This window comes from Cervus elaphus, chromosome 22 (assembly GCF_910594005.1).
Source record: "Cervus elaphus chromosome 22, mCerEla1.1, whole genome shotgun sequence".
NCBI classification, from domain to species: domain Eukaryota; kingdom Metazoa; phylum Chordata; class Mammalia; order Artiodactyla; family Cervidae; genus Cervus; species Cervus elaphus.
Window position 1 is genome coordinate 11,226,912 of NC_057836.1, and position 12,558 is coordinate 11,239,469.

A 12,558-nucleotide genomic window follows, 5' to 3' on the forward strand; every position below is an offset into this window, starting at 1 on the left:
ACACATCACAAGACAAAGACGACCCCAGGGGATCCCTGAGACAGAGAGGCAACCAAATCTGAGCAATGGGTCAAGCAGGAAGGGGTGAGGTTGACAGTAGGACGTAACGGCCTCCTCCCAGCATCCATCCCCTGGAAGGGGCAGACAGGCTTCTGATGCGGAATCAGGACAAGAAGTAATGTCAGTTCAATGACTGGCAGCCAGCTTTGGGGTGGAGGGGTGGGTAAGGACTGGGGTAGAGGGGCTGACGGTCATGGGGGGTTTCTGACACCTTAGATCAGAACCCTTCAGCATCTGCTCTGAGCTGTCACTCAATGGTTCAGTGCATCAACATTTGTGCAAACATTATCAAGTCTCTTAACCAATGAAAAACCATGACAAGGAACTAAACCACACATGTTAAAGACCAGCCACAAGAGGGCTTGCCTACAGATAGAGAGAGAAGGTTGGGCATGCTGGGGACAGACGAGCGTGTGCAGGGGTTGAAGACTGTCTAGGAGGGGCCGCTCCCAGGAGCAGGTGCAGGAGGCCCTAGAGCCAGGCTGGGGGTGGGGGCGGTGTGGCCAGGCAGAGCCAGGCAGGGGCAAGGCTGGTCCTCAGGGCAGGTTCATGTGGGGCCAGGTGCTCCACAGTAAGCAGAAGGGGGTTGGTGGTGGGTAAGAGCCCTCTCCAGAGAAGAGGGATAACAAGCTGTTCTCCCAGTGAGGGGCCCTTCCAGCGTGAATACGGGGCGGGGTGGGCTGAGAGGGCTGGCCAAGTGGGAACCTCTGCCCTCCCGGGGTTCCTTGGGAGAGACCTTTCCTGGATGCTGGAGCAGGAAGGGGCTGGGTCCCTGCCCTGGCAGCTGCCCAGGGGTTGTAAACAGCCTTCCATCGTCTTACTCCGGGCTCTCGGGGCTGCGTCCTCCTAGACAGTGTGCATCATGCCAGGCTGATTATAAAGAGGAGAGGAAAGGATGCAGGAGTCAAAACTCAGAAGGAGAGGAGGGCCTAACTCGTTCCAAATGTTAAAAAAAGAGAATAAAGAAATTTCAAAATAAAGCAACAAGAAAAAAAATCCTTTAAACCAATTTAAACAAACAAATGAGAATAACGAAGTGGAAATGAGCTGGGAGGAGGAGAGGAGGCGAAGGAGAGCGATGGGGGTGAGCGTGAGGCAGGCACGGCGTCACAGGGCGGGACGCCGGTACTTACGTTTACCTCGGTGATGGCTATATCAACAATGCTACCCACAACAATCAAGGCGTCAAATGTGTTCCATGCATCACAGAAATAGTGCTGCATGGGCAGAGGAGCCGAGGGAGGGAGGGAGAGAAAAACCAGCGACAAAGGAAACAAAACAAAAGGAAGAGGAAAATGAAAACAAAACAAAACAAAGCATGAAAGAAAGGAGAGAAGAGAAAAAAATGAGAAAAGAAAGAGGTTATGTGGGCATACTGGACCCCTTACCACTCCACAGTTCTGGAGGTGCATGCCTGCACCTGTTGCTCACGGAGCCTGACAAAAGTGGGTTAGTCGGGGGCCGGGCGGGCGTCCGGGAGGAGCGGGAGCCTTTGCCCGGCCCGGCTGAGTGGGGACAGTGGGGGGCTCACGTCCCCCAGGACGGCGGCAGGTGCGAGAGAAAGCATGACTGGAGCGGGTAAAACAGGAAACCAAAAAATAAACCGAAGGAGGTGAAGAGAGAGGGGGGCACGGAGGCGTCCTGGGCAGAGTCATACTCACATTCGTCTCACTGAGAATGACGTCAATTACGCTGCCAATTACGATCAGGAAGTCAAAGACATTCCAGGGGTCACTAAAGTAGCCCTACACGGGGCGGCAGGACGGGAGTGAAAAGGAAGGTTAGACAGACAGGCACAGAGCCCGCGGGGCCGCCGGCACTGCTGGAGTCCGAGCCCAGGAGGGGCGGCCGGCCCACCCCACACCTGCCTTCCCGGGTGCCCCTCCTCAGACCCGGCCCCTGGCCACCCTTCCTGCATCCCCAGCACCCCCCAGGCCTCTGACTTGTCCGAGGGCTGCCTGCAGGGATGGAGGTGACACGGGACAGGGCCCTTGAGGCGTGATCTGGGAATCACAAGCAGCATCGGTGTGGTCCAGGTGGGTGGCCAGGCCCTTGGGCTCGGTGATGACTCAGGTGAAGCTCACGATGACGAGGGGACCACGTCATCAGAGCAGCATCTACAACCAGGTCACCCTCCTGCCAGCCCCAGACCGGCATTAGCCCTGGATTTGCCTCTGTCCAGAGGCTTTCCTCATTTCAAGGGGACGGAGGCTGGGTCAGGCCCAAAGTCTGGAAGTGTGCGTGGGGGGGGCCTGGACTGCATCTCCGAAGCCCCTTCCCCAGCATCATCACTGTGACCAGCATCCTGCTGAGACGCCCTGAGAGAACAGGGCTCTCACAGCCTTTCCTGCAGGCAGGGTGGGGGCCTGGGGCAGAGGCCTCTTGGGAGGAGCACACGGGCCATGATGCCTGGTGCCTGGCAGGGAGCAGGGTGCTGAACCCACCCCCTTGTCCTGCACATGTGGATTTTGCCTGTCTTACACTGTATTTGGGGAAGGGAACAGACGCATGTTTTTGAAACATTTCTGGAAGCATGTGGATGACTGTCTCCGTTTCCGTGAGAAGTCCTGGGTGGGCAGACTCTCTGCAAAGACAGGACGGGCCCTCTCAGAGTGGAGGGGTCAGGGAGTGATGCTCCGGGACACACGGATGCACACTCGCGGTTCAGGAGCCGGGGAGCTGGGCGGCCGCTCTCCCGGGGAGTGGAGTGGGGAGGTTCAGCACCAGGGGAACATGTCTACTTTAAGAGAGGACATCTGCCCCTTTGGTCCTTCCAGGGAAGCCCCCACCTCTAAGCGTCTCCCAGGCCCCTCTCCCCAGCCCTCCTGGGGTGGCCAACTCTCTGTGTTCCTGACTCTTAGGAGCCAGGTGTCTTCTGTTCTCCCATTTCTCCCGGCTCTATCCTGCTCCCCGACCCCTCACTTCCCAACCGTGCCCCCTTTGAGCTGGGTCACAACACATGCTATACAGGCCGTGACTCTCAGTGTGGAGGTCAGGTCACAGGGCCTTCTCAGTTCCCAAGCATTTCTGCCCATGTAAGCAGAAATGCCACCTCTGGACAACCGGCAGGGAGCAGAGGTTGGCTTAGGGCATGGGGGAAGTGAGGGTCACTTGGAACCCTGGCCATCTTGTCAGCTTCCTCGAGTGTTTCTCTGAATATGACAGGGCCCCTGGGGCCGAGAGAGACTTGCTCTCCCATTTGAGCTGTGAGCATGAAAGAACCCTTCCAGGGTGCTCATAGGGCATTTCAGACACATGGGGAGCGCCAGTTTTGAGGGCAGGGGACAGAGTGAGGACCCCAAACGAACGACAAATGTGCATCTGTTCAACATCAGTTTTGGAAATCACTGGGGAGCTGTCTCCAGGGTGGGAGATGGTTTCAGGAGGGAAGGGGTAGGGGGTTCAGGCAGAGAGAGGATGGAAGCAGGAACCAGAGAAGAGTCCAGGACGTCCTGCATCCAGCCTAGAAAACCCAGCAACAGAGCGTTATTGGGGCCAAGGGGAGGAGGAGAGAGGGTGGCGGGTGTCTTGCTCGCAGGGAAGGCTGGAGTCTCCGGTTCACCAGAGGGACCTGGAACAGACAGGTGGGTCACCTGGGTCCGCGGTGCGGCTGAGGGGAGAGACAAGGGAGGAAGGCAGGCGGAAGCAGTGGACAGGAGGTTAACAGCAGGCGAGAACGGGGCAGGAGCCAGGCCCTGGGACCCTGCGACCCGCCCCCACTAAAGCATCGCCTGTCACCCCTGCTCTCTGGTTGCAGAGTGACCAGGCCGCCCCCCTCGGAGGCTCCTTCTGCTCACGCCCTCGCCCTCTGCAGGCTGTGCTGCTGGGGCCTTCGGTGGACCTCTCTGACCTGTGGGTCCAGGGCCTCCACTGGCTGCAGAGCCCACCAGTTCCCGCCCAGAGGAGGTTTACACATGGCCCGAGTGGGGTGGAGGTGACAGGGTTCCTTTAAGATGCCAGCTCCTTCTGACCCGTCCACCCCCCATTCTATCAATCTTCCAAGCTGGACCATGGACACGGCTTGATTCAGCGGTCAGCCCCTCCTCCCACCCGTTCCACACCCACCCCAGAAACAGCTGACACCCTCCAGGAGGTCAGTGGTTGCCAGGACACACCTGCCAATCCCCAGGTGGACAGGACCTGTTTGCTGGAAATCTCGGGTGACACAGGTTTGCGGGGTGATGCAGGAAGCAGACTGGGAAAATACTACAGACTTTCAGGAAGTCTGGCTGGCCGGAGCCAGGTCACACACCCGTTCTCTTCTTGGTGGAAGTCAGGGTCAGGAAAAGGGTTTCCGGGCTCTCCCTGACCTGGTGAACCAAACCTCTCAAGGTCCAGCTCCTCAGAGCCAGGAAGGGCTGGTCATCGGGGGGATAGAGCTTTGGGCTGGAAGCCTTCTCTAAGACTGCAGGGTGAGTGGACACCCAGCCTTGGGAGGCCTTGGGTGTGTCCCTGGGGTAGACGGGCCAGCATCTGCCAGGAACTCTCTCTTCTCCTGAGTGCACCAACCCTCTGCTTGCTGGCTTATGGACCAAACCAGCCCTGGCTTCAGCCCATCGTTTCTGGGAAGGAGAGCCTGCCGCCCCAGCATCCCATGATGCACTGCACCCGCGTGAGAATTCAGACTTCTCTCTCGGATCATCTGTGCCCCAATTCACTTCATGCGTGGAGCTGTTCCAAGCTGAAGGAGGCGGTGTAGTGTGTGAGCCCTGGAGGCAGGATGTCTGGGTTCGAGTCCTCTCTCTGCCACTTCCTGGCTGGATGACCCTGAGCAATGACCGCACCTCTCTGTGCTGAGGTTTCCCCACCTCTGACGACCTTCCAGTGATGGTGGGGGCAAGGTGGGACACAGGTGAGCCCTGCTCCTGCAGGAAGCCCAGTGCATCCAGCGACTATCAGGGTTGCTGCAGCTAGTCTGCCCCTCCCAGGGAGGCCTGATGCACAGGGTCAGTTTTGGGGGTGGGGCTGGGCATTGGGGAAGGCAGAGTCCAGGACTGTGGGAGGAGGAGAGGGAAGATGAAGCAACAGAACCCCAAGCTCCTTCAGGGGATCTCATCTTGAATCCTAGTGAGGACTGAGGAGGCAGGATCTAAAATGCAGGGGGAGACGGTGTGTGCTTGACCAGGGAAGGGAGACCAGGTGAGTCAGAGCTCAGCTGGACTGAGCCTGGGAGGCGGTGCCCCTGGTCCTGGAAGCTCTGGTCTTTCCTGGGCTCCAGGTCGTGGGTCTGGGAGATGGGAACTGGGCGCAGCTGGGAACCGCCACCTCGCAGAGATAATGTCAACTGTACGCGGCGTCACGATGTCCTCAGACATCACGGTGATCGGGGGCTGCTGGTGTCGAGTGGGGTGGCCTGGCTGGCACACAGCTGCTCCCCATCCAGCTTCCCACCTCCCCGCCAGCTCTACCCTATGACCTGCCCTTTAAGAGGCTGGCGCCTCCCAGCACAGACAGCATGGGATAGAGGTGGGGCAGAGGGCAGCAGGAGGCAGGTGAGACCCACGGTGGGTGGTGGTGACCCTCCAAGTTGTTCGAGGAATGCACACTTTGGACATCTGCTCTGGTTTTTCTTTGGAGTTAAGCTTTTTCTCCCCAGCAAAGTTTCAAAGGCCTTCACTCTCTCATCTCACCGACATATGATGAGTGCTCCGGGGATCTGGAGGTGAGCTCGGTGTGGGCAGAGTACAAGCACCCGCAGCCTCCCCTGATGGTATGGGACGGGATGGGAAGCAGCTGGGCTCCTCTGGGGTCTCGGGAGAGTCTTCCCCTGCTCTGTTGGCACTTGGGTCCACAGCAGGACTCCACTGCAGAACCACCCAGGATGAGGGTTTGAGGGGACCTGCCCGAATCTGCGGCTTTCCAGGTGGTGCTAGTGGTAAAGAATCCACCTGCCAATGCAGGAGTTGCAAGAGACTCAGATTTGATCCCTGGGCTTGGAAGATCCCCTGGAGGAGAGTATGGCAACCCACTTTAGTATTCAAGCTTGGAAAATTTCATGGACAAAGGAGCCTGGCGGGCTACAGTCCGTGGGGTCACAAAGACTCAGACACAACTGAAGCGAGTTGGCACACACACATTCCTAGCTATTGGATATTTTTCAGTGCTTATCATCAAGTGTATCTTAAAAGTTTTTTTCTGTCTTTGCTGATAAATTTCCATTCATAAGAGGACATTCCAGCTACTCAATGAACTTCAGATCTTTCTAACCAAAGCCTTTTCATGCTGACCAGTTCAGTCCTGCACAGTCTCAAAGGGCCCAGGGACCACTGGGAATGTCCAGGGCAGTTCTCCTGCTTGGGGGAGAAATCCCCTGGCCACTAGGTGTTCAGGACACGCCTGTCACCTGTCCCACTCTTCAGACAGACAGGGACGAGATCTACTTGAATTGACTTAATTTCTCAAAGTGGTGAGCAGAACAGATGAAAATGAAGACCAGAAACATCAGTTGCCACGAGGACACAGAATGAACAAGACCAGACTACAAATCGACCCACTGACCAACCAACCACAGAGACCAAGCGATGGGGAAGGAAGCCCAGCAGGCCAGCCTCAGACACCCCCGCATCCTTGTTTTCTGACCGCCCTTCCTCAGCTGATGCTCACAGGTACAGACACGCAACACAGACATGCGGTCACGTTAGGAGCCCTGGTTGTGGGGCGGAGCCAGCTCAGTATTTCCATCAGAGCGGCAGACACTTTCTGGTTTGGTTTTCTGCCTGGAAATGTTGGCGATGCTTCCGGAATCTGTTCCTTAATGAGAGATTCCCAGGTGGAGCAGTGGTAAAGAAACCACCTGCCAATGCAGGAGACGCAGATTTGATTCCTGGGTTAGGAAAATCCCCTGGAGAAGGAAATGGCAACCCACTCCAGTATTCCTGCCTGGGAAATCCTATGGATGGAGGAACCTGGCAGGCTATAGGCCATGAAGTTGCAAACAGTTGGGCATGACTGAGTGACTAACACTTTGACTTTTTCCCTTTCTCTTTAAGCACAGACAGACTCTTCTGCGTGTGAAATGCAGATGCCCAAGGTGGTTGTCTTACTTCTTTGGAAACGTTACTCTGATTTTACCCTATCTTCTCACGACAGAAAGGAAGATGTACAGGAGGGCGCTTTATGGTCTGAGCACCCTAACTGGCTACTTCCCAGGTAACTGGCTTGTTCCTCGGTCTGCAGGATTCAGGGACAGTGTTCTCTGGGCTTAGGCCCATGCAATGTCACTGCCACTCGCTCCTTAAGGCAGGTCTGTCTTGTGCATCCCCTGAGCCCTGAAGCCCGACTCAGGAAGACCCCACAGGACTGTGCAGCAGCACCTGACTTCGTCAGAAACACGTCTGACTCAACGCAGAGTGACTCAGGCCTTTGAACTATTTAACCCGCACATCTCATGAGACTGGAGAAGACCATGCCAGTTCCCTCCTGGAAGCTGTCATCTGAGTTGGAGGCTCAGCCCAGCGATGGCCCGGCCCACCAGCCTCCCTGGGGTGTGCTGCTGTGGGCTCTGAGCCCGCCGGCCCCCTGGCCATGTGGCTTGGGACAGGGCCCCACAGAAGATGGCCAGGGACATTCTGTGGTCTTCTCTGCCCCTAAATGGGACTGGGCTTGGAAGGGAAAGTGAAAAGAGCCTATTTGCTGCCCTGGAGGAGGTGGGAAAGCACCATGATTATCACCAAAGGACATTCATTAGGGTCTCATTCTGTGCATTCAGCCTGGGTTCCAGACTCTGGACTCTCAGGTCCCTCTGGCGAGGGAGGCTTGGTGCAGTGAGAACACGGGCTGTCTTGTCTTTGAAGCCCTCAAGGGGTTCCCTCCTTCTGCAAAGTCCTCAGCAGAACATATATATGGTGGAGGAAGATGCTTGCTAATGGCTTGGTGTGGAGGGAATTACATCGACTACAAAGTCAAACACGCTGGATTCTATTCCCAGTCCTGCCACTTAATAATGGTGTAATTAACACAACACTTAATTGCTCTGAGTTCCACTCCCCTCTTCTCTAAGATGAGGAGATAATACCTATCTCAGAGAGGTGTCTTGAGGATTCCATGCAACGAGGTGTGTGCAGCACCGCAGGTTACTGACAAATGTTGGTGGAACATTAATTCAGAGAAGACAACGAGGATCCTGTCACTAAACAGGGATCCGACCGACAGCCCTGGGGCATGCCTCCTGGCCCCACAAGTTCTGCAGCAGGTGAGCATCTGAATGGAAGTGAAATACAGGGCCAGGGATGTGCAGTCCCCGCACCCCAGCCCCCGCACCGCCCCGGTTGACCTGTGTTATATCTAGAAAAACCAGTAAAAGTGGGGACAAGAAGGTTTGGAAACCTGTCCTGCATTACCCTCTTAGACCCCTTCTCACTGCCCCCCCTCTCCAAAGCTGTGTAGCAGCTGGAAGCCTCTGAGCCCCCAGGACACCCCATCTAGGGCAGCTGTGAAGTCCGGGCAGTGGACATGGTGATGCTGAGCTGTCTACAGAGAGAGAGATGGGAGCTGCTCAAACCCAGTCACCTTGCGTCCTCGAGGCCGTGTGTGTGTGTGTGTGGGGGGGGGGGGGTCCGGTCAGTGGCAAAGGACACAGATGATCCAAGAAGCAGGGGCCAACCCGCCCTGTCCTGCCTCACTCAGCTCTAATCTCTCCCAATGTTTTTTTTTTTTTTTTTCCCTAAAAGCTGCTTATAGGTAGCTGCGCAGACATTTGTAAGTCTGTCCTGTGCTGGAGGGTATGGGCAGTGACTGCAGCCCTGAGGTGGGGAACCAGAGGCCCCCCGGATGCACTAACGCCCAGCCCTGAGCAAACGCGGCCCTGCCTGAGCCCCTGCAGCAAGGCTCTTAGTCTGTGCAGCGTGCAGTGCCCACGTGAGAACAGACCCCGGGTGGGTCTGGGGGGGCTGGGCCTGGTGAGGTTTGGTTTCCAGTCTCTTCTAGAGGATGTGCCAGGGCAAGGGCGACTCTGCCTCCCGCGGAAGCAGGCTGGCTCAGGCACGTCCCTGCTCCCCGTGTCCAGACCTCAGGTCAGTCCAAGGACTGAGAGTTTGCTTCAAGGAGTTGGCCTGGCGCGAGCCCTAAAGGCTCCTGGGCTGCAGTGGTCATCGCCAGGAGGATCCAGTCCCTGGCCAACACTGCCCCCCACCGACCCAAGCCCGCCCCCGGCGCTGTGGACCAAGGTCCGTCCCAGAGGGCCTACCTTGGGCTTGAAGGCGATGAGCTTCAGGACCATCTCCACCGTGAAAAGGCCAGTGAAGAGCATATTGAGAATGTTCATGGCGATTTTGAACAGACAGCTCTGACCGTAGTGCTGGGGGTGGGGGGTGAGGGCGGAGGCGCTGTGAAATGAGGCGGGGGCTCCCTGCTCCCAGCCACACCCTCAAAAGAGACCTTCCTGAACGCAGCCCGGGGGCCGGCCACACCTGCGGGAGCCAGGTGGGCTCAAGAAGCCCTGCGGGTCCTTCCCCTCTTTGTCGTTGCCACAAATGCAGGCGGGCATAGCCTGGGCCCTGCTCTCACTGGGGTCAGCTCTGCGTGGCCTCCTGGCCTCAGGTGGGCTCCACACAGCTGGCATCACGGACGATCAACGCCATTGCAAGGTCACCTGTGCTCCACCGCCCTCTATCTCACAGCCCAGGGTCCTGGCATTCTGACCCCTCGGGAAGGTGCCCCTCCTGCCCGACTCGGCCGGTGAAATGGCAACACCTCCCATCCCCGTTCCGCCCCCCACCCCGCCCCGACCCAGGCACCCCGGCCGGCCCGCAGAACTGACCTGCATGGCCAGGCAGATGGTGTTGAGCAGAATGAGGACGAACATCAGGTACTCGAAGTAGGTGGAGTTGACCACGTACCACACCTTGTACTGGTGCTGGTTTTTTGGGATGTACCTCCGCAGGGGCCGGGCCTTGAGGGCGTACTCCACACACTGCCGCTAGGGTAGACGGGAGGGGTTAGTAACCCGGATGTTGGGGGTACTCCACACACTGTCGCTTGGGTAGACGGGAGGGTTAGTAACCCGGATGATAGGGGTACTCCACACACTGCCGCTAGGGTAGACGGGAGGGGTTAGTAACCCGGATGTTGGGGGTACTCCACGCACTGCCGCTAGGGTAGACGGGAGGGTTAGTAACCCGGATGATAGGGGTACGCCACACACTGACGCTAGGGTAGACGGGAGGGGTTAGTAACCCGGATGTTGGGGGTACTCCACGCACTGCCGCTTGGGTAGACGGGAGGGGTTTCACAGTTTGAAGCAGCTATTACTTGGACGTTTTTTTGAGGTTCTATCATTCCCCTAAGGAGGGAGACTCCTCTCTGGTTGGTCCCCATCAGGATGTAGTTGAGGGGGCCCTGTCTCCTTCCTTCCCTTTCAGGGATGGTTGGTAAACGCTTGCTGACTGACTGACAGTCCGTCTTCTGGGATATTTCCAGCCATAGACCCTCTTGGAGGCCCGTGTCTCCGCGATTCTCCTTTCCCATCCTGAGTCAGTTGTCTTAGCTACCAGTGTCCACAGACCAGAAGTCATAGCTCGCGGCCAAGGGGTGGGATCCTGGGTTGACTAGACTCCGGTTACCTCTGCGCTGTGCCCGGACCCCAGCGGGTGTGCCGGGGCTCACCCAAGCCCTCCTCTCTCCTCCAGCCTCCACTTACAGCCTCTAAACCCGACCAGTCTATTTGCTCCATCTCTACTGTCATCAACCTGGTAATACACAAGTGTCTAAGTACCGCTCCTCTACACTAACTGGCTTCCCTCTTCCCTGGCTTCCTTACCATGCGACGTCCACACAGCAGCCAGAATGGTGAGTCTAGAGCCAAGGTGTGGACCAGGGGTCCAGAGAGCCTGCCAGGGGCTTGGGGGGAGTTCCTTTCCTAAGCAGAGCTCGGGTTCTCTGCAGAAGGGGTACTTTCACAGGCTTCAGCCTCCTGACCACCCGGCCTCTCACCCTCTGGGGAGTGGGGGCTACCTGGTTCTTGTCCAGCTCGCAGTTCTTGTACTCTTGCTCCCCCTGCTCCTGGAAGGTGACAATGACGAAACCCACGAAGATGTTCATCATGAAGAAGGCAATGATGATGATGTAGATGATGAAGAAGACGGAGATCTCCACGCGGTAGTTGTATATGGGACCCTTGTCCTCTGTGTGAGAGTCGATGGACCGGTACAGCAACCTGGAGGCGGGGAAACAGGCCCGCACAGGGCCAGGGAGCTGGTTCAGGCCCCAGCTCTGTCTCTTACTACTGTGTGGCTCGGGCAAATCACTCAACCTCTCTGAGCATCAGATTCCTTATCTGCAAAGTGTGAACAGTAGTTCCAGATTTTCCTACCTGGCAGGACAGTTGATATAATGAATATGAAGGTGTTTTGAAACTGGTAAGAACCGTCTAATGTAATGTGAGTCATGGGCATTGATTTAAAAAGCTGGAGATATTGGTAAATATTAATACTGCTTTGTTGTTTCTCAGCAGAGACTCGGAGAATGTTGCAGTGAACATGAGATCAATCTGAGGACAGATATTCATTTAGATAAAAGCACCCAATATAAACGCCCAGGCTCACTCAGATCATCAGCAGTGGTTTGGTTTACACTCAGGTAGCCTGTGTCTGGGCTTCCTAGGTGGTGCTAGTGGTAAAGAACCTGCCTGCCAATGCAGTAGATGTAAGAGACTTGGGTTCGATCCCTTGGTTGGGAAGGTCCCCTGGAGAAGAGAATACACCAGTATTCTTGCCGGGAGAATCCCATTGACAGAGGAGCTTGGTGGGTTATGGTCCATAGGGTCTCAAAGAGTTGGACACAACTGAAGTGACTTATCATGCATGGCCTTCAGCTTGTTCTAGAAACACCCTCACCACCTAGGGAGGATGGAGATAAACATGGTTTCTGAAAGGAGTGTGGACACCAGTGAGACTGGCCAGGGTCTGCGTACTTACTCTGGCCACCCCTCGAAGGTGGAGACGGTGAACAGGGCCATCATGGCAGCCAGGACATTGTCGAAGTCGAACTTGCTGTTCTCCCAGCTGCGGGGCTGAATGATGGGGTGGTCCACCTCCCCATCCTTGTATGTGATGTAGTTCCCCCTGTGGAAGGGAGACGGTTCATTCTGGGGTCTCCCATCTCCCCACCACCTGTGACTCCTGGCTTGGGGGCAGGATGGGATGGCTGAGCTTAAACCCACAGTTCTGGCCACTGAGCAGACCTCAGGGATAGATGATCTCATGTGCTATGTCAACTGGACCAGACAACCCATGGGTAAAATCCAGCTGCCACTGCTGTTGGAGGAAGAACGGGGCACCCCTTCTCTCAGGACAAGTCTCACCCACCCAGAGTCAGCCAGCCGGACTGTCCCCGCCACACTCACTTGCATTCAGCCTCTGTCTGTTTGGAACTGTCCGAACAGGTGTAGAGCTTGCCCTGGAAGGCGGAAGAGCACAGTGATGGAGAGGTTTCTGAATCGAGGAGTCGGTCAAAAACTGTCTAGTGATTATATCTGCAGCCGGCTCTGTGCTGGAGTCTTGG

General features: G+C 56.6%; 1 protein-coding gene across 17 annotated transcripts in view; it reads right to left on the reverse strand.

Moving 5' to 3' along the window:
• The window catches only part of CACNA1C (calcium voltage-gated channel subunit alpha1 C), a 449,377-nt gene that overhangs the window by 34,901 nt on the left and 401,918 nt on the right, over window positions 1-12,558 (reverse strand). For 5 of the 17 annotated variants that reach the window (XM_043882595.1, XM_043882597.1, XM_043882598.1 and 2 more), the window contains exons 25-31: window positions 12,401-12,453; window positions 11,973-12,119; window positions 11,011-11,212; window positions 9,818-9,976; window positions 9,245-9,355; window positions 1,722-1,805; window positions 1,194-1,277 (exon numbers count right to left, since the gene is read on the reverse strand). In XM_043882595.1, the coding sequence (XP_043738530.1) occupies window positions 1,194-1,277; window positions 1,722-1,805; window positions 9,245-9,355; window positions 9,818-9,976; window positions 11,011-11,212; window positions 11,973-12,119; window positions 12,401-12,453 (840 nt within the window). The remainder of the gene's footprint in view (window positions 1-1,193; window positions 1,278-1,721; window positions 1,806-9,244; window positions 9,356-9,817; window positions 9,977-11,010; window positions 11,213-11,972; window positions 12,120-12,400; window positions 12,454-12,558) is intronic. The other 12 variants (XM_043882611.1, XM_043882609.1, XM_043882606.1 and 9 more) reach the window with 5 other exon arrangements.